General features: G+C 41.1%; 2 protein-coding genes across 9 annotated transcripts in view; one reads left to right on the top strand and one right to left on the bottom strand.

Moving 5' to 3' along the window:
• Window positions 1-21,467, top strand: part of LOC145446927 (MAM and LDL-receptor class A domain-containing protein 2-like) — a 229,516-nt gene that overhangs the window by 107,300 nt on the left and 100,749 nt on the right. For both annotated transcript variants that reach the window (XM_080325301.1, XM_080325300.1), the window contains exons 120-124: window positions 620-789; window positions 8,596-8,839; window positions 12,070-12,205; window positions 18,111-18,218; window positions 18,280-18,427. In XM_080325301.1, the coding sequence (XP_080181427.1) occupies window positions 620-789; window positions 8,596-8,839; window positions 12,070-12,205; window positions 18,111-18,218; window positions 18,280-18,427 (806 nt within the window). The remainder of the gene's footprint in view (window positions 1-619; window positions 790-8,595; window positions 8,840-12,069; window positions 12,206-18,110; window positions 18,219-18,279; window positions 18,428-21,467) is intronic.
• LOC145446931 (armadillo repeat-containing protein 8-like) overlaps window positions 1-21,467 on the bottom strand; it is a 393,366-nt gene that overhangs the window by 331,629 nt on the left and 40,270 nt on the right. The window lies entirely within an intron of this gene.

Below are 21,467 nucleotides of genomic sequence, written 5' to 3'. Positions count from 1 at the left end.
TGAAGGTCATCCACTCATGAGTACATACTATATACGAACCGCACCATCATCTTCCACTAGAGCTGGGTTTCTCAAACTTTTTTTAACTGCTTGCGTATAGGCCTACCCTCTTTGCATGATACCTTACTTCCTTAAATATAATGTTACATAACAGAAGAAAGACAAAACACAAAATGTTCTGTATTGACACTCTCAAACATCATTTCACTACGGTGGATGAGCTTGACACTACTCCATGAGTACAGTGTTTTGGAGGGGGGACACGCGTAAACTATATCATAAACTACAGCCTGCTTATGCAATATATAAGCAAAGCACTGACGATTTTAATAGTGGTAATCAAGTATAGTCTTCCGCATAAAAGATAACACTGGGTCTGGCAGAACTAACTCGAGATCTAGGCCTACGTTTATAACCACAACCTTCAAGTATGTATAATTGGCAGGCAATACGTGCCATCGGATTTTTACAGTTTTCAAATTCATTCACCCTTGATGGAACGACGGCCTCCACCCTAATACTTGAATATGCTTGAAATATTAATGAATGATGAAAAATTTATTGTATGAAAATAATAGGCTACTCCAAGTATCTTTGACGATCACTCTAATATTATCAGGTTCTTTTTCCACATGGCGGAGAAGGACATCGGTTGGAATTGTCCTGGCTGGTCACCGGCCGAGTGCTTGGACGGAACTTGCCAGGGCCAGCCCATGGGGTGCTGCTACGACTGGCTGGACGTGACGTGCTATCCATGTTGGGAGCCGTGCGCACCTGACGGGTCACGCGGTAAGACTGATTGATGAAATTCTTTGTTGATAATGTTGCCGTCGTGGAGAAGGATTTGTCTACAACGTTCAAGTAGCCCTCCCGGTATGCTCAACTCATATTCTCAGTGGTATGAAGCATGGCATTTTCATCCAGGCCAAAAGTATTCAAGTGAATGAACATTTCACCGAACACGTAAACGATCCTGAATCGATCGAATACATACTCAAATCTAGCCTACGATTAATGCGTTATCGGCTATTCAGCAAGGGTGTATGTATAGTCCACGAAGACGTTTCAGGGGTGCGTGGGTTTCTCGTACCAGGGTGTAGGCTGCAGTTAAGCGCAAGAGTGCTAATAGAACGCACCAAAGCACTGAAATCGATATAATAGGTATATGCTGACTCGACATGTGAATATTTCTGATAAAATATTCGATAATCTGAGAATTTCGTTTTCGCGATTCGCGAGACTCATCTCCATGTATTGGTAATTCGTATCTGCAGTCCGATATCGATTTTTATTGATAGGCCTCGCCACCAGTGTGGCTGTAAAGAATCTTTCTCTTCAGATCTCTTTTCAATATCGTTCAAATTGTCAGGCTCCCTAAATGAACGCTGGACGCCAAATTTGACTCAATTCCCACCAGTAGCAGCGGCCCAGGTTCTATTTGAAATTTCGCTATTCTTACAAAATTAATGCATTTACTGTGGCAAGTATCGTCACTTAGCCATGACCAAACATCATGTTCCAGGGTGATGCTTTTCGCGCGATTTCATCTTGAGCAGTGTCTGTGGTAGAGTATGGATAAATATATCGATAATTAATTACATATATTACGACGCTCATTTGCTGGAAACTAGTCCACTTCGTCGAGGTAGCCACGTTAAAACGATGGTGATGTAATTCGCTAATGTAATATTTTCCATATTGAAATCTGCGCACGGTGAAAGAGAAGTAAACAAGCGGGTTAAAATACATAAACTATATTTCCTAAGTGATGGTAAATATCTGCAATTCATACTAAAGCAGATAATACGGAATGTTTTCTTCGTAATGCATTATGATGTTTTCGTTTTAAGGCCTCCTGTGGCAGAGTAGAATTATATGCACTGCTCAGTGCACATGTGGTCCAGATATATAGAGAATATACTGCTTGGCATATCAAAACAGTTATGTCGTTCCATATCATGAAACCATACTTTTTTAATGTTTTTGATTTGAAGATAGTGTGGTACGTTGAGCAGTTTTACTATCGTCAATGGCTCAAAACGTTCAAGAACGACTGATATGGATAGAATATTTGAATGCAGGGGAATGGTTTTCGAACGCCATGACGGATTCAATATATCTATGCATATAGTAAAGCCTATAGGGAGCTTACAGTCGCCCATGTGGCGTTGAAACTGTTTTAGCGCAGGTTTGCCGCGACCTTAATTTTGAAGGCTGCCATGTGCCATCCCTCGTCAGGGTCGCGTTTAATTTGGTGCTATTTCAAACAGCTGTGTACCGGTAGGGGCGCGCCTGTGCCATGCATTGAATGTCGTTTACAAAATACGCCATTATGCCACAATGACATCGCTCCCAAGAAACCTTTCTCCCTTCCACATTTTCTTCTTTTTGTGCCGGCCCGTGATTTAAAACCGTATCGATTGATTTATTAGCATCTATTTACGTACACATGATATTTATTTTTCATACTTAGCAAGTCTGGCACCTGTCAGCATGCCGCCGTGTCCTGAATTCGACACTCGTATTGTGTTGCAATGGGCCATGGTTACTGACCTACTGGTTTTCATATTACTTGGCATATTGTTAAGCTAGTCCATATTCTGCTATATAAAATTGTGCACTCCGTCTGTTCTGCTGGTGTCGTGATGCATCGATATATATTAGCGATTTGAAGATGTGTATCAGATTGAATCGGGCACAACACTTATGCCGATTCACTTCGAATCAGATATTCCTCGCGGGTGCGATCAATGTAAACAAAGCGGTAAGATAGGTTACGGTTAAATTCGTTCAGGAATTTCACCCGTGTTGTATGGTTGATTAATTTCGGAATACATATGGAAAATTATTCCGTACACGCGTCTGCGGGCCAACGCCAATGTTTTTCGACCTTGGAAATGCAGCGGCCATTTCAATCGGCGCGCACAATTGACATTGCAACGGACTATGTACGCGTCCAATGGTTTACTGTAACTGCTTTGTCACGGTCTGCCTTCGGTATAATGACTCATTAAATCGGTCGGGGTTCGCTGAGTCAGTCTCAGGAGTTCACTGGAGGTCAAGACACACACCCGCTCATAACATAACATAACATAACATAACATAACATAACATGGTTGGGTTATATTTTTATCGGTCAAGTCACACACAATGTACAATGCGATAAGACACAATGCGATGTCATGAACAGATAGGAGGATGTAGAACGACACGCATCAGTAGCGATCTTCTACTCTAACATCCACCTCAGCCTAGAGTGCCCGATGTCACAGTTCTTTTCGATGTTGTTCTTTTTGAAGCCGCGGCCCTGTCTACTAGTATTTTCCATTCCTTGTGAGTGCTTTCTTACGTCGTGTCGTTTTACTGGGCTTTTTTTGTCGCCGTAAGAACGGCAACGGCGGGGGAAGAGGAGCCCAGATGAACCTCCGACGGGAATCGGACCCGGTCCGTCAGATTGGTGGGCGCTTATCGTAACCACTACACTACACTATTTCCCCGCAGCCGAAGTCACACTGGTTCGCAGTAAATACTCATTATATTCTTTTTGTTTTGTGCGATACTCACGTTTTGATGGATTTTGCCTTTTCGTTTGGCCACGCGTTGCAAATGTTGACATAGAATACATTTACAATGCTATGTTTTTCGCAATAGATATTGCGAGGGAAAGTAGGCGGCATTTTTGACTGTTGACGTAACAAAGCCTCTTGCGTGTGTCAGGACGTGATCGAAATAATTCGTAGTTGTTTGTATTCATAATTGCTGTGTCAGTGTAAACATGGCAAGGTCATAAGCACTTCAGGAGGTAACGGTACTCAGCGTTGCTATCTTGCTAACCCGGTAGAACTGGTCAATTTGACTCTGATATAGCCTAGAATGTCTAACAGTATCTTCACATACCTATACAGTCTATACCAGTGGTTCTTAACCTTTTTTCCTCCAGCGCCCCCTTTCAAAGATTATCGGGCTCCAGCGCCCCCCAACCTCATATTGTAAGGAATGTACCAAAGACAATGAGTAAGAGGGAGGGCCGTAACAGAACTTCGTCAACCCCCCTAAAAACGATTGCCTTGCGCACCCATAGCGTGATAAACCAAACTTCTGAGGGCTTCGCCCCAAGAACCCTGTAGCGTGATTTCGATGGTCAGCAAAGTTTGTGTGGCCTAGGCCTGGTCGCTTTAGGTGCCAAAATATTCTATAATGCATGAATGAATAGGTGGTAATTACATATATATGTCGCTATAAACTTTTTATCCTCTCAGCCCACGTAATCAGATTTACCAGTAGCGCTGACTGAGATGTTGTATTGGAAAATAAACGGCACGTAATTAATAATAAACATATTCGGGCGTGCCCGTAGGTACAATTAATTTGTTACCAGGGCCGTAACAGCACTTCGTCAGCCCCTAAAAAAACGTTGGTCTTGGCCCCCCCCCGTAGGGTGATAAGCTCCCAGAGCCCCCTTCAGCTATCCGCTATTTGTTGATACTGGTCATCTACATTGAGAGTGCATTTACTGAGCCAGCTATTCTCGCCTAGACGCGCGAATCGCGAAAAATTTCAATAATTATTGATTGAATTGGTCAATATGATCGGGAAGTGCATATATATTAATATCAATTTTTATCCTTTCTCTGCTCACGTAAACAGATTTACCGGTAGAGCTGAGTGATGAGTGATTGAAAGGGTAGGACCCCTCAATAATAATTATACATCTTAGGGCGTATACCCGTTGGCAGGAACGAAACGACACTTCGTCAGGCCCGCCGAAAAAACTTGGGTCTTGGGCTTCCATAGGGTGATAAACCGACCGCCCCCCATCACGTTGTTCGCTTTTTCCAAGAAATCAGCTGTACTGTTTAGCGAGACAGTGCGAAGCGCGAAAATTTTCCATAATTCACGATAAAATCGGTCAATAAGATCGGGAATAGCATATATATTGCTAACAATTTCTTGTCCTCTCTGCTCACGTTACCAGATTTACCGGTAGAGCTGAGTGAGGTGCAATGTTGCCTCTAAGCTGCGCACGTGCGCAGTGCTGACACGGTCTCTGCGCCCAGAAAATCTACGTTGCGCAAAACAAATCCGAAGTTATGACCTTTTTTAGTCGTTACGCACTGTTGTGCAAGGGTCTGCGCAGTGAGTTTGTGAGTGTGCGCAGACTCGTCAAAACGTAGAGGGAACATTGTGAGGTGTCTTGGAAACTGCAGGGCCCGTAAGTAATAATTAAACATAGCCGGGCGGGCGGACCCGTTGATATGACTTCGTAGCATGATGTTATTTCGTGACCTCCTGTCTGCTATATCAAAAAATATAGAATCGCCCAACAGGGATATCGCCCAACGGGGATATCTAGTTCTATATATCCCTGTCGTCCAATCGTACTAAACTAAAAGACGCACACGATTTCAAATTGGTATTTCTTCACTGGCATATTATTTTTCCCTTCCGGATGGAATTCGTCTTCTGAGGTTCAGATTGCCAAGACAGGAACATTCGGTGCCAGTCATTTAGGCGCCTATGGAAAATTAAACCTATATGTCTTTTCTAGGCTATAACTAACGAAGTTTTCGGTGTTAATTCGCTCTGAATATAGTCATTAAGGATATGTCCTACTACCACATCATCTACTGCGAAGCCATTTTTCTCCAGCGCCCCCCATACCGCCTCCCTGAGCCCAGCGCCCCCCATATCGCCCCCTGAGCGTTTCCGCCCCCCTTCAAAATCGCTAGCGCCCCCTGGGGGGCGCTGGAAGCAAGGTTAAGAACCACTGGTCTATACAATGCGCTGTACCGTAAAACGGCACGTATTTCATCAGAGTTTGTCAGTTGAAACCTAGCTCGGAGACACCTTCTCCACCGCCCACGGAGACATCATATTCCGAAGAAGTTACGTCATTTAATCTAATGGGCGGGTGTCTGATCGATAAACCAAGTGGTTTCGACACCGTCCTATCTTTTCATTTCATCGCTCTCTTGTGATGTTCCGAATCATTAAAAGTTTAAATATACGAATAAATGATGGACGAGTGAGGGGCCGACTCAAAAATGCGTCAGTGATAGTTTTGGGGTCAGAATACACTGTTTTTTAAAGTCATGATATGGAAACTCTGTAGCTATAACCACAGGAAGTCAGTCATGATATCATCTATCATTGGTACACATGCGTCGCATGCGTCACATGGAGAAGGATGTGACGGACCGATCTGTAATGATTCTATAATTGGCTCACACTCACTTATATTACGACTAGATACGATCTAGGCTCCTCATCGCTCATCCCTGTAAGCGGTGTCTTTTAAAAGCCTAGAAGCGGGACGTACTGCAAGTCTGCAGCTACGGGATAAAAATGAAGAAAATTGTCCTGGTGTAATTGACCATAGCAGTCGACAAACACCATGAATATCACAATCAACAACAGGAGACGATTAGTTGTTTAGTTTACAAAAAATTACCCGTAATTTTACAGTATAGTACGCCCCCATGTATAATTTGCACTCTTGAAATGGCATGTAAATTCTGGGGAAAAGCCTGTACCCATGAAGAGTGCGAAGTACGCACCCTGCATTCGCAGTACATGAATAGTTGTGTTTTAGTTTACGATGTCATTCTGTTTTGCGATGTCACTGATGAACAATGATGACATAACGATCGCTAATCATTATACAATTAACGGCATTGTCTCTAAACCAGTGGTTCTCAACCTTTTTTTAGACACGCTCCCCTTTATGATAGTGAACAATTTCGCGCCCCCTTATCGTCATATCACAAAATCCAACCGGGATGCTATCAACCCCAACAGATTGTTTGATGGCATGGAAGGTTATGACTGTTGATGAGAGAATTCAAAAACATGAAATTCGGTCTATATATAGAGAAACACGCGTGAATTGGAGGTAAATCGCGCAGAGCGCGAGAAAACTTTTCAGTTGACCGCTTCTTCGCGCCCCCTTCAGATGCTTTCACGCTCCCCAGGTTGAGAACTACCGCTCTAAACGGTAGTTAGATAGCAGCCAAAGCCTTCGAGGCCGGCGACGCGATAGTTCAGGCCAGAAACACGACATCTTGCGCACGAGGCGTATTACAGATTAGCGTTGGGACCCCGGGAAATCCCGATCCCGGGATCCCGGGATTTGAAGCAATCCCGATCCCGGGATTGGTCCCGATGAAATCCCGGGATTTGTAAACAACATCTACCTGGGCTTATGTAGCGCCATATCTCTTATTTTGGTAATAAAGCAGTGTCACAAACTCGGCTGATTGTCTAGAACAGTGGCCTCAAACATGCGGCCCGCCAGAACTTTTTTTGCGGCCCACGTCGGCGTTTTGACTTTTCAAGCATTCGACAATATTAAACTCGAAAATTTCAGATTTCGGATTTGAGAACTTGAAATTTCATTCTGAAACCACTCCAAAAACCTGAATCGCTATCACACATCAAACGTCCACTAGCTATTAAATTATAATGCGACAGCTTTTACAATGACACGATGCATTTGTCGTCTCGCATGGTTTCTGACTGTGTATATAACTCCTTATGTCACCAAATTATGCCAGGCACAACAATATTTCTAAATGATATTGAAAAATATGACTTTTTCGTGGCCACCGTGAATATTACAATACTGTATTACATTTTCACAATGTGTATGGAATGCCAATCTGCAAGGTCCGACAAAAAGGCGTACTGGGAAATACATAATATACCCCTATTTGATGCTGCTGCACGCCGCGTCATCAAAAACTACGAAATTGGCCCGCGATAAAATTGGAGTTTGGGACCCCTGATCTAATCGATGATACTCTTGATGCTCTTATGTTTTGCGTCAATTCAATATCACAAGGACTAAATGTTATTTGTGTAACTTGTATGTCTATTTTACTACTTTTCTAATCCCGGGGAATCCCGGGATTGAGGAGCGAAAATCCCGGGAAATCCCGATCCCGGGATTTCAAATTTGATCCCGAAGTCCCAACCCTATTACAGATGCGATTGCTTCCTTAGGTCAACGGTTATGTCATGCTCACCAAGCCTTTCGTAGATGCGACTGATTACGCAAGCGATTATGTCTTGCGCATATGGTCTGTTGTATATGCGATTTTCAGGCCTGTCGTTGACGCGATGAATTAGCGAGGATTGCCGCGCCCCTGTGCAGCAATCATTGACCTGATATCGCCGCGTACAAACGGCAAAGTAACTCAGCTGGAGACCGCGTGTTGTGCAGACGACACTCGTTCATTGGCAACATGCATCTCGCTAATTGGCAGCGCGTTTAACTGATAATACGAATTACTGGGCAAGTTGGCTGAAAGTGATGCGCGATTAGAACCTGAAGAAAAGTGTGATTTCAAGTTTTTTTTATCGACGGAGATTTTTTTCAAGGCTTGTTGTACCCATGTACAATACGCATTCCCCTATTTTAGGGCAAAAAATCGCTGACATTTTGCGCATTATACATGGAAAATTACGGTACGCGGTTATCATAACGGTCGAATATAGTGTTCAAAGAAATGCATTTGTGCAATACAAAAATGAGGTTTCCCGAAAATCAAACCTGGAAATTCATCTCTCTCCATCAACCGCGATGTCTTTCCGCAGATTCTAAATACAGCGCCGTCCACGCGCGCAACGACACTCACATCGTACGAGACCCTCTGACCGGCGGATCGACCTCGTACGCCAATCAGGACGTCGGCGAGCTGTCGGTGTTCCTACGGCAAGGCAATCAGGAGAGCATGATATGGAAGCTGGTGCAGGAAGACTTCGGAAACGGGTGGCACCTCGCGCGGGCGTTTGTTAACAGGATGGAAGGGGAATTCGAGGTGCTGTTCTACGCGACGAGGTAGGGAGAAAAATATTTTGTGAAAATGAATTGTCATAGTCATGATTGCCATTGTGATTGGTAGCGTTACGGTTGTTGAGATCTTTGAGACCATGCCCAGTGTCCGTATCACAGGCGGTCAGTAACTAACTGCGTCTACTTTTCTCAAGAAGGTTCTGCCTACCTGAACTTATTACTCAAGTGGTCGGGCTTTTAGACTGTTTACACTTCTACTCAACGGTCTTTAATGGAAAGCTACTTAGTTCAAACACTTTTCATTTTGTAAAGTATGAGGTAGTTTTGGGCGTATTTTTTTCATCGTCTTTATTTGTGAAATTGTCATGGAGACTGACCGAAATAGCCTCTGTAGCACTGTATCCGAATTTCTTTAAAAAAAAAATGAACCTGTTTGCAGTGTTGTTAATCATTTCCCCTTTCTCACTGAACTTGCAATGTCGGAAGAAGAACCCTCTCATATACTGCTATACTGCCATTCAAATAAGTCAATTCAATTCAATTTATTGCTAACAAGGTCGTCATTTCAATATCCCACAAGAATGCGCTACATGAAAGGCGATAATACGCGCAATACGTCTGATTTTATCTTTTCAATTCAAAGATATAAACCATCCATACCTCGTGGTCAATATGGCGAAAGACTATTGTTGAACCAATTCGCTTCCAGTAGCATATGTATTACATATCCGGAGCATATCCAGTTCTAAATGAGTTCGAGTTGAATTATGCAGAAATGTGAAACAAGATATACAGACAATAAGACACCTTGTTTAAATCGCTTCGACCATTTTTTCAGGAGTTGCATTTAATAAAACTTGGGATATGTTGCGATATCTAAGGTGTTATGGCGGAATCGGGATTTAGCTCGCTTCCGTGCCGATATTAAGCTGCTTCCCTGTCCAATGAGTTTTGCGGTTCAGGCTTGACGTAGTATTGTCTAGTAATCTTAGCGATTGCGCATATGTTTTTGTCAATTAAGGACTCAGTTCTCGCTACCGGAATACCATAATACGTACATGAAAACAAACTAATCCACCGTCAATCTACCTATATGTTCCGAGTGATGTTCAAGTATACGCTCTTCAATTAACGTAGATGCATGCAGCATAATTCGGTGATCCATGACCATCGCTACTCCGACCCTGTAAACAGCTCCATTAGTTTTGCCGCTATCTCCTGGGCAGGTGCGACGCATTGAAATCTCTCGCGATTGATGTTCTTCTTCCTACCTGTTAACAGAGAACGTATCCATCAACGAAGCACAATAAATGATACACGAGCGTGACCAACAAAATATATAGATCAGAACAGTGACTTCAAACAGGCGTGCTATATCACAATTATCTATAATAATTTTATGTCCATCCACACCGCCGTGAGTGCACTTGGTGTGATGTAAAACCATAGTGAAGTTCCTAATCTCAGAATAGGTAGTGTCATACTTCATTACCGCAGTTTACAATGGAGATGTACCGGGTTAAAATGCGTGGAAACGCAACATTTCCGTTAACTGGATGGTATATGGGGTGACGATGTGTGCGGTTTTCACGATATTTATGACCATTCGCCATACACTTGCAAGTGCTGGATTTTCAAACTGCGTAACTAGAACTACTCACTTTCAACCTCCCTACTAGAAGTGGAACTATATAGAACTACTCACGTAATAGTTTAAAACACATACCTGTTAACAAACAAGGTTGGAACTTGAATTGGAAACGGTGTCTTGTAACTTCAATTGCCACGGCCATACTTTGTATTATTGGCATTATTTTGAACCTGGATTACTCATGCGACGTACGTAGGTTACGTAATCACGGTGAATAAGTAAACCAGGCTTCAGAGTACACGCATTTCCAGTTCTGTTTATACAGCGTATAGTTTTTGTCGACGCATTAACAGTAATAAATAGATTTCAAAATCTGAATGCCACGGAACTTTGTTGGTGGGCCGCTCAGAATGGCGTCGCGGGCCGCATACTAGTAGAACTAGGAGTTGTTCTGCTAATTTTTCAATACCCGCAACTGAAACTAGAAGTAAAACTACTCACTATTCAATACCCGCAACTAGAACTAGAACCAAAACTACTCACTTTTCAATGCCTGCAATTAGAACTAGAACTAAAACTACTCACTTTTCAATATCCGCAACTAGAACTAGAACCAAAACTACTCACTTTTCAATGCCTGCAATTAGAACTAGAACTAAAACTACTCACTTTTCAATATCCGCAACTAGAACTAGAACCAAAACTACTCACTTTTCATTGCCCGCAACTAGAACTAGAAGTAAAACTACTCACTTTTCAATATCCGCAACTAGAACTAGAACCAAAACTACTCACTTTTCATTGCCCGCAACTAGAACTAGAACTAAAACTACTCACTTTTCAATATCCGCAACTAGAACTAGAACCAAAACTACTCACTTTTCAATGCCTGCAACTAGAACTAGAACTAAAACTACTCACTTTTCAATATCCGCAACTAGAACTAGAACCAAAACTACTCACTTTTCAATGCCTGCAACTAGAACTAGAACTAAAACTACTCACTTTTCAATATCCGCAACTAGAACTAGAACCAAAACTACTCACTTTTCATTGCCCGCAACTAGAACTAGAACTAAAACTACTCACTTTTCAATATCCGCAACTAGAACTAGAACCAAAACTACTCAATTTTCAATGCCTGCAACTAGAACTAGAACTAAAACTACTCACTTTTCAATCTTGCCATACTAGATCTAGAACTAGAACTGGTCGTTTTTCAATAGCCGCAATTAGATCTAGAACTAGAACTAAAACTACTCACTTTTCAAATCTCGCTATACTAGGCCTAGAACTAGAACTACTCACTTTTCAATAGCCGCAACTAAAACTAGAATTAGAACTTTTCATTTTTCAAATGCCGCAACTAGAACTAGTACTAAAAGTACTCACTTTTCAAATCTCTCTATACTAGATCTAGAGCAAGAACTACTCATTTATCAAAATCCGCAACTGGTAATACAACTAAAACTACGGTACACACGTTTCAGAATCTGCAAGGAGAGGTAGAGTTATAATTAATCAATCTTCCATAGCTGCAACTAGAACTAGAATTAGAACTAGTCAAAAAACAGTAGTTAATTGACGGTCAACTAACTAGATTGGTAGCTTATACAAGACTGCCGTTCACGTACCTTTTTGCGATCACACCTTGCCTGCTTTGTTTCTACACATTTTGTCACAGGGCCAACGATGCGGAAGGCAGCATAGCGGTGGACAACATTGTTTTCTTCAACTGCGGTCTACCCGACAGTGACATCGTATCCTGTCTCTCGAACGAATTCAAATGCGCTCGCGGGGGATGCGTCTCCAACAATCAGGTACGTACTATCGCTTATACATGGGGCTTGTGGAATGGTGGGTGGTGAATGCTCGTGTTGTTCGTTCAGTACTGAACTGTGGGTTACCAAAAGCGGTCAGATTCGTTAATCAAGTAAATCTAGAATTAACGCTGTAAGAACTAGAGATTTGCAAGAAATGTCAAACTGCTTCAAGTGGAAGTAAAAAAATGATATAAAATACTCAAACAAGTAGTTCAAAGCATTATATTGGACCGGGCGATCGCATAATTTAAGCAGTTATTGGGAGGAGGCTATACTCTCGAAATAGGACGGACGCTAAAAGATTATTAACGTTACAAATAAGCGCGATTTTCGAACTTTTCAGTTCACGGTATACGGGGGCTATTTCGCCCAGTTATTTTGATAATTACAATCAGAAGTTAAGGAAACTTATCCAAAACGACTTTCAACTGGAAAAAGTGTAGAGAATATATAGTTTTGATTTCGACATCTATTGTCTGGTCATTCTATACCTGCCCAATCTTCTATATCAATTTTTTTCTAGCAACGCCGCACTGAACCGCAAGTCAGGTATCTTCCCCCCATATAACCTCTCCTATTCCCGAATACGCTTGTGTAATCTGACCCCAGACGGTTTCCTGTACAATTGGCTGCGTATAGCTTCCTTTCGACGGACTGGCGTCCATGGTAGTGAACGGCTCGTTGACTGACGTACCGCAGAGTCTCTGTCTTGTTCACACGTATTTCAAGATCACGCGGACAGCTTTCTTTGTTCATGTCTCCAAGACTTGTAATTTTATTGACCCAGTCTTACCAACGATATAAGAGTCGTTTCCGAAATGTAATGTTGAAATATTATATAAGGTATCACACAAATGTACGTTGTATCGTAGAAACACGAGTTCGTACACGATGTATCTCGAACGTATTCCTTCCTATCGATTTTTCATATGACACAAATAGTATATCACACCACATGTCCTATCGGGTTTTCACTTCCTGTATAACGTTTCAGATACTATATGGGGTTTAATCTATGAGATAATTATAATAACGTTAATTAGAAGCTGTGTCAGAGTCAGATTTTCGTAAGTATTCCCGGACCGACACAATCAGCGAAAATAATCGTACAATAAATGTCAATGAATAATTAGTCTGTTTGTTGTTTGATTGGTGTTTTGTTGGTTAGAGAACTCAATGTTGCATAACAAAGAACATATGCGTAAGGCGTTGTCTGCGATTTTCGATTGAATGCATCTTGTACGACCACGGACGACGTGAAGACATATTCGTAAATATGACTTTGGTACACAGAGAAAGCAATTAATTTACGGATTTTCTCAAACAGTTTCCCGTGGTTGATACCGCCCACGTTTACTTACAGCGCCCCTTCTTGTTAGGGATGGTGTGAACTTGAGGTTCACGTTCGCGTTCTGTGTGTGAACCTCGGAAATTTAGAGGTTCGCGTTCACAACAGAACCTTGGTAGGTTCTGCACTGTGAACCTTTTTCATATATTGCAATTTTCACTTCATTATAACATCATTGGTTCAAATTTATTGCATTTCAACTGCGGGCCACTCCATGCATGGCGCTGGCAGCATTCAAAATCAACACGAAACGAGCATGCACCTTGACAATCTCAAATGTTTTACTTGCTTTGTTACAAAAGTTTGGTCGAATTATCCAGTTTTCCGTTTGTGAATATTTAGTGACTCTCTGCTGTGAGTTTGACCCGCAATCACACAACATCACGAGCGAAATACGTAGTCAGCGAAGGATACTTATTCAACCAATCAATAAGATTGATATCGTTTTCTGATGTAAAAATTCGAGAAGGCGTATGGGGTCACTCTGGACTTCATATCTTTACTGTATCATTAAAACCAAATCTGTGCGATTGAGGAGTTGGCTACTGTTGTATAACTTCCTAATGAGGTAATATCGGTAGCAAATATAGAAACCCATTTTACACTCTGATCAATATCAATGTAGCAATACTCAGACACTGAATACATTGTCCGGTCTGGCCTAGACCGATAAGGGATAAGCGTATATTCCCTGGTAAGTCCTCGTCGAAATTGTTGGCAAACCGACGAAAGATATTGATTTTATGGTAGCATTATATCCTTTGATTGCCTCAGTTGATACATTTAGCGACGTTTAAAACACAAATATGTACTTCAGAATTGTTGCATTATGTGGCCCAAGTCGTCGCTAGGTATCGTGTACATTAATATAGGCTATCACTTCATTGAAAGATAGGGTTGGAATTAGCAATATCACGTCACGTGACGTCATGAGGTTCACGTTCGTGTTCACACAGAACCTTTTAAAAAGGTTCGCGTTCACACGAACCCGAACCTTTCAGGGGTTCACACCATCCCTACAGTTCTTGTATCAGCGCCTCCGAATCGCCCAATTTGTAGCGAGTTCATCAGTCGAAGTCGTAAACGCCACCAGTGGGGTGCTGGTGCCCACTTTGGCAACCACTGTTTTATATTGTAATTCATGAGTTGCCGGCTTCCAGCACGGCATATCAATACAATTAATACGATGATATACATTTGTATGGAACATTCACAATTATGATTTCATATGCCGAAACCACCTCACTATTGATACCTTAATTAGCTAACGAGTGTTATCGTGTGATGCAGACTCCGAAAACTAGATAATTTGTTAAAAAATGTCTGTAATCCATGTCTAATGTAATTTTTTGAATGTTTCTAAGCTCTAATTTTAATTCTAATTTAATTTCTGGTTTTCATGAAAACGCTACAGGAGAATTGTATAGTGCGAAAACTAGCCAAGCTTACTTCACAGACATTTTCTATTCTCGTACTCGTGAGCGTGAACTCTAATTTGATGTGAACTGAAAAACAATGAATGCTCACATGTTCGCGAATTCAGTAATTCTAGTTGTAATCTAATTTGAATAAAATAGTGTAGCTATAATTATAATTCTCATCTAGTTTGGGAAGAAAACTGTAGTGGTATATCTAATTCTAGTCTTAATTGGAAAAAAGTGTGTAGCTGAAATTTTAAGTCCAATCTAATTCGCAGAAGCTGAAGATATTTTAATTGTCTAATTTTTTTTATGATGATCAGCTTTCTGGTATCGAGAAACGCGCCTAAACGGCCCGACAACGAACACGCCTGTGTAACGCCCACCTATTTTACCCGAGACATTCTCATATATATGTGAACCGGCGAAATCAGCGTCGCGCGCAGGTATTGGGGTTAATCTCGGTAAATACCGCATAAAGCGGCCCTCGCTCCTGGCTTACGTTTCGTCACGGGCGGCGTCAATAGCGTCACGACTGCTTTGGAATCAAGTGCAACAAGTGGTCTCAAATTTCATCACAATACGGCATTGTGTTTTGAGATGATTTTCGCCTCCTTGAATTTCAATACTCATCCTCGCAAGTTTATTTGAAATGAATCCGCAGGGATCTCTAAATCGCAGCCGGTGCCACTTACCTGAATGCATATTGTATAAACTGAAATATACCCATATCGATAAAATGGCGGAAACATTACTGTCGGGCTAGGTAAAATCGAGTAGCTTAGTGACTCGAATCTGGATCGACTAATACTCATTATTACGTTATTACTATGGCGATTTTTTGTCAAAATTGTAGCGTTAGGTCAAAAAATTGTCAAAATTGTTTGCAAAGTCAAAATATTTTTCCAACCAGCATTTCGTATGTATCGTAGATGTTTGCACTGTCGGTGAACTTATGATTTGACATTCTACATCTTGTGGCCTACTTTTTAGGCCTAGCGTTGTAGGCGGTCCACGGTCTTCTCACTGTGGATCATAAACGGTTAAATGAAACAAATAGGTTGACATGGTGTTATGCCCAACGTGCCGCAATATCTTAACCGAAGCAAGACTGCGTGGGCATTGGTTCTTATATCAAGAAGCGCATTTTGAAAAATTGTGATGTAGACAACATCGTCAGAATGAAGCGACGCGGTGTGTCACCAGCAGAGTACGCACAACTTCAGTGTTGCCAGCCAACAACTGCAGCTGTTGATCGTTCTTTCCCCATTCTTGGCAAGCGACTTACTAAGGACAGACACTTTCTACCCGAGAACGCAGGAAAGTAGCTTTCGTTGTAGTACAACAATTTTTTTAAAAATATTTCAACCATAACGTGTGATGTAACTACTTAAATTCTTCATGGGTTCAGATTTCGTTGAAATAAAATTCATTCGTGTAAAAATTTGTCAGTTCTTAAGTAAAAAAAGTTATTTCAGGCCAAACGACTTCGTAAAGACAGACAGTCCTTAACAGAAATGGCGAAAAGTAGCACAATTCCTACATTATATGCGAAAACACCTAATTTACATACATGAGCTCAACATTTTGTCAAGATTAGGTTTTTTAAGGTCAAAAAATGTCAAAATTTTGATTTTTTCCGGTCAAAATGTTCCGTTTTTCCGGTAAAAAATAGCCCTAGTTATTACAGTAAGGGTGAATCGACAAGTTCAAATATCTACCTTTTAGCGATGACAATGAAAATGGAAATAACAATGAAAATAATTCCAGTCAGATGCCGTATTGAAGAAAAGGTAATATCTCATTGCGTATAATAAGAATGTTGCGGATTAATCACTATTTCTTAAAAACGTCAATCCCGCTACGTACGTAGCTTTTACAACCGCTCTATATTTAAAGGCTTTCACGGTGATAATATAGTTCTACTAGCCAAAGTTGTTTGATTTCAGTTTTCGAAAAAAATAATCTGTTGGTACTCGACGCGAATCATTACAATTAACACTCGATTCATCGTGCCCATATTCCTAACTGTTAACGGCGTTTCTTCGTTTCGCACTATTTTACATATTGCAAAAATTTCATCACTTTATCTTTACTGTTGGATGTTGTATGGAGACAATGTTTCTGAATGATAGGTGTACGTGATTCGCGTACTCGAAAGTTAGTGTAGTTGAGGTTTTCCGAAGTCATACATGAAGTTACTGATCGAATTATACACCACACGCTAAAACGTTGGGCAGACATTATTGAACTATTTTCATACTGTAGAGAAGGGGTGTCAAACTTGACTTGTGTCGCTTTTTAGATTCAAAACTTCTATCTCTTGTGGGCCGGGTCAGTCATGATTCCAAAATGTTACCTCCAAATCCATACAGTCGATTTTCATTTGAATGCGATATTATCATGACCATATAGGTCTACATAATATTATACTACATATTATTACGGATCATTCTGACAATGCCTTCATTCGGAAGCAACCGGATTCGCGAAATACTATGATCGGTCGTTTTGAATACAGTTATAAACCACTAAACAGTGGCTCTAAGGGCGATATAAGTTGGCATATTTCTATGCACCCTCTATTTCAGTCGAGATGTGGCGTTAGCCCCACATATGTCTTGTGAGGAATACAGGAGATTCAACTGTATACGATGACGTTGTAATTTGGTTCGCAGTTCCTAAATCACCAATCGGTTTCGCATTGGTGTTATCGCTCGTTTGAATAATTACTTTTGGTCGATTTCTCCGAAAACTCTGAACTCGGCGTGCCCTTTTCTGCCTTCTCGGAATTTGGCGCGAAGGCTTGCTCTCAAGTGGTTATAATGTGACACATGCTCATGGTCAGCATTTGCTGGTCTTGAAGGATTATTTGATTATTTCATTGAAGTATTTATCACTAAAATTCTCAATGTTTTTTTAGAAATTTGCTGGATACTACATGCATTTTAAATTTACTCAAAATTGCCTCGTGGGCCGAATGTTTGACGCCCTGCTGTAAAGGAAGTCCGCACGTCGGCAAAAATCTGGAATATTTCGCTTAATAATGTTCAATACAGATAAATGAAAGACTTGTGTGCCTTAGGATGTATAGACATTAGACAGCGTACTCCATTGATATGTGATGTTACTTTAGATTTGTGACTTCACTGACGACTGCGGAGATCGATCCGACGAAGCTGCCTGCGACGCCTACACGAGATGCGACTTCGAACTGAGCCTATGCTCTTTCACTCAAGAGCAGGTAACAAACACATTAAATATTCGATCCTCGTCGGATTTTACATTTCACATCCTTCTGGCAGGACTCCGGTGACATAGATTGGCAGAGAAGACAAGCTTCCGAGGCGAATAACTTGAGCCCCGACGAAACAAGTCCAAACAGGGATCATACCATCAACTCTGACGCCGGATTTTACTTGTCTGTGAGCAACAGCCGACCCAATACAGCGGGTAAGGTTTCATATGCGTGTATCAACCGCTGCTAAGTGTTAATTACAAACCGGAAGTCAGACAACTATCACAAACAGTTTCAGATCGACATCATGTTCTGGTGGTTCGTACTTCAATCCAGGATGTGTTCGGTGATTGCGTAACGTACGTACGTAATTGTGACGTCACAGAACCATGACGTTATCGTGTCTAGATTGTAGCAGAGCTCGAAAACTGGAAACTATTCAGTTCATCCAAATTAATAGATTATAATTAGTATTTACCGAATTCACATCTACTCGGAAATTGAATTAATTTCCGAATCGGAAAGATATACAACACAACTCAAGTTCAGTTCATATCAAACCAGAGGTAATTCACATAAGCATGAGAACGGCAAATGCCTGTACGTGTGCACCAAGAGTGGCTTGTCTCGCACTGTATAGTTCTCCAGTGGCATTTTCCGGAAACCAGAAATTAGACTAGAAGTACAATTGAAGCATATAGCCATTTCACAAATTAGATTAGAATTAGATACCGACGTTTCGCTTTAATTAAACAGCCAGAATTATTTGGATGGTTGTATTTTCAGCGGTTAACATGCGAATTTGCGATCGTTGCGCTGTTTATGTATCGTTGTTTTATCATAATCTATACTGACCAGTGCAGGCAGGAGATAGTAGGTATATAGGTTTTCAAACTGCAGTAATATTCATTCGATTTCGTCGCACAAAATAGCAAGCAGTATTGCATCAAGGTGTACATGTACATTGTACAATGTGTAACTCATCGTCTTTGCACAAAATTTAACTTTTCTTCCGGATCTCGGGGATTCGCTGATTAAATTGTTAGTTTGCCTAAAATAAACGCTACAAACCAAATGCAGCTGAATTCCTATTAGTGGAAGCCTGCACAGAGCCAATTGAAATTTATGTATTATTAAAAAAAATCATTTTGTTTTCGAAATTTACTGTAAACCTCATGAAATTGAGTTGTAGAGTTGTCTACAAAAACGATGGAAATCAAATTTGACGCAATTCTAACTCGTAGAAGCGAAGTTATTTGAGTTTTTCATTCATAATTCTGGGTTTCCCAACGTCAATGCTATTTTTGCAAATTTAAAACTTTCAACAGCAATAACTTCGCTTCTGCTGCTTGGAAACTAGCAATAATTTTTATGCATCGATCTTTCAGGCAACCTAACAATTTTATGGGGTTGACAGTAAATTTGAAATTTAAATTTTTAATTTTTTATAACAAATTGAGAAATTTGAATCGGCACTGCGTCGGCTTTTACCGGTTGAAATCGAGCCGAATATGGTGTGCAGCTTTTTTTTAGGCCACCTAGAAATTGAAGCAGTGAATCCCAGGAATACCGAAGGAAAGTTAGTTTTAACAACTCTATTGTACAATGTGCACACCCACATTGTACACAGTCGAAGGAGCTAGAATCTGAGAATCCCAGTTCTTATTCGATTCGTTTCGGGTGAACGGCATCGTAAGATGGGCACTGCTGATGGCGGCGACCTCTGTGGTAACACGGAAAAGGGACAATACTTTGGGTTTCACTTCACATTTCCTACGAAAATACAATCAATCATTTACAATTGCGTGTGACCACAGGGATGTTGGATCGAAGTATTACAAGTGGTCGCACATTTTTGCACGTAATTAACTGAAAACTTCGGGCAGTCCGACGGGAGTGTGCCGGGTCATTTAGCAAACAACGCACTGTTCGATTTTATCACCCCGCGTTTCCATTTCCACCTCCCGCGGCCAATGAAGGGAAGCGTGATTGAAATTGTTTAACTTATGTTGTAACATATCTGCCACGCGTGATTATGTAGCGTTAGACTTCAAAAGCGCTTTATACGCTGGTGGCCTGGCGCCGGGAAATCAGTTGCAGGTTGGCGAAACAGTTGGGCATGTTGGTGACCCGTGGGATATGGGCGACCTCGTACATCGGTTCGTTCTGCTGTAATCATCACTTTCTGACATGAATACGTGGGTTTTTGCGTTTTCGATTGTATGCGAGGACTCTGTATTGCTGACTCAAAAAAGCTTGTCCCGCCAAGACGTCGTAAATCAACCATGCCTTCTTGTGGTAATCGCTAATTCGATTATGTCTGTAAAGTAAAAAGGTTTATTGTTGACTACCACAAAAATATTATTATTATTGTAGTGGCGGGCTCATTGACAAAAGATTGAAATAATTTAAGTTACTGGTAGTGGCGTAGGCAGAATCGGAAACCCCTTCCTTTCGCATCCAAAATAAAGCACTAATAAATATTTCTTAGCATAATAGCCAGGGTTGCCATACCGTCCTTATTTCTAAGATTTGTCCTGATATTAAATGGCCACGTCTTAGAAGACTCAACAGTCCTTATTTCTAAGAAATGTCCTTATTTTGCCTTATTTTCAACCACTACTGGAATTCGATCGGATCCCTCTGATATCTGTGTTGCATGATATTCTAAAATTATCCTTTTGCGTCAAGATTGTACTACAAATTAAATGAAATGAACTCTCGTGACGTACACACCATAAGATTTTACTTCTACGTGGTGAGATAGCTAGGGCAGTGGCTGGTATAGCAGTTTCGTCTGTACCGAGCTACCGCAGCGGACATCATTTTAGCAGTAAACAGCAGCACCAGGTTCCTGCTGTTTTGTTTACAGCAGAATAAGCTCAAGCTGTGGGGAAGGCGGCATATATTGCGTAGTGAAGAAATACGCAGTGCAGTCGACACATTGGTTAAAAAGTAGTAAAGCTCTAATTCATTGATAAATTTCTCTAACTTATATTGCACTTGCGCATATAGTTTTAGCTCGTAATAAGGCTAAATCTGATTAGTTAAAATGAGCAGGCGTAAAAACGTTTTTCGTGGCGATTATGAGAGAGAATTCAAAGGTATCTAACGAAGCCTGAAGGGCGAGTGTTTCTCACATTGCAATCTCTGCAATTGTGACATTAACCTGGAGGCCATAGGTAAGTCCGCTATATCGACTCACGTTGATACCCCAAAACACAAGAAGTGTGTCAAAATGATTAATTTGAGCCA

Source organism: Botryllus schlosseri, chromosome 9 (assembly GCF_051294905.1).
Source record: "Botryllus schlosseri isolate E-star chromosome 9, Bs_hap1, whole genome shotgun sequence".
Lineage (NCBI taxonomy): Eukaryota > Metazoa > Chordata > Ascidiacea > Stolidobranchia > Styelidae > Botryllus > Botryllus schlosseri.
This window is presented reverse-complemented; position numbering and strand designations above follow the sequence as displayed.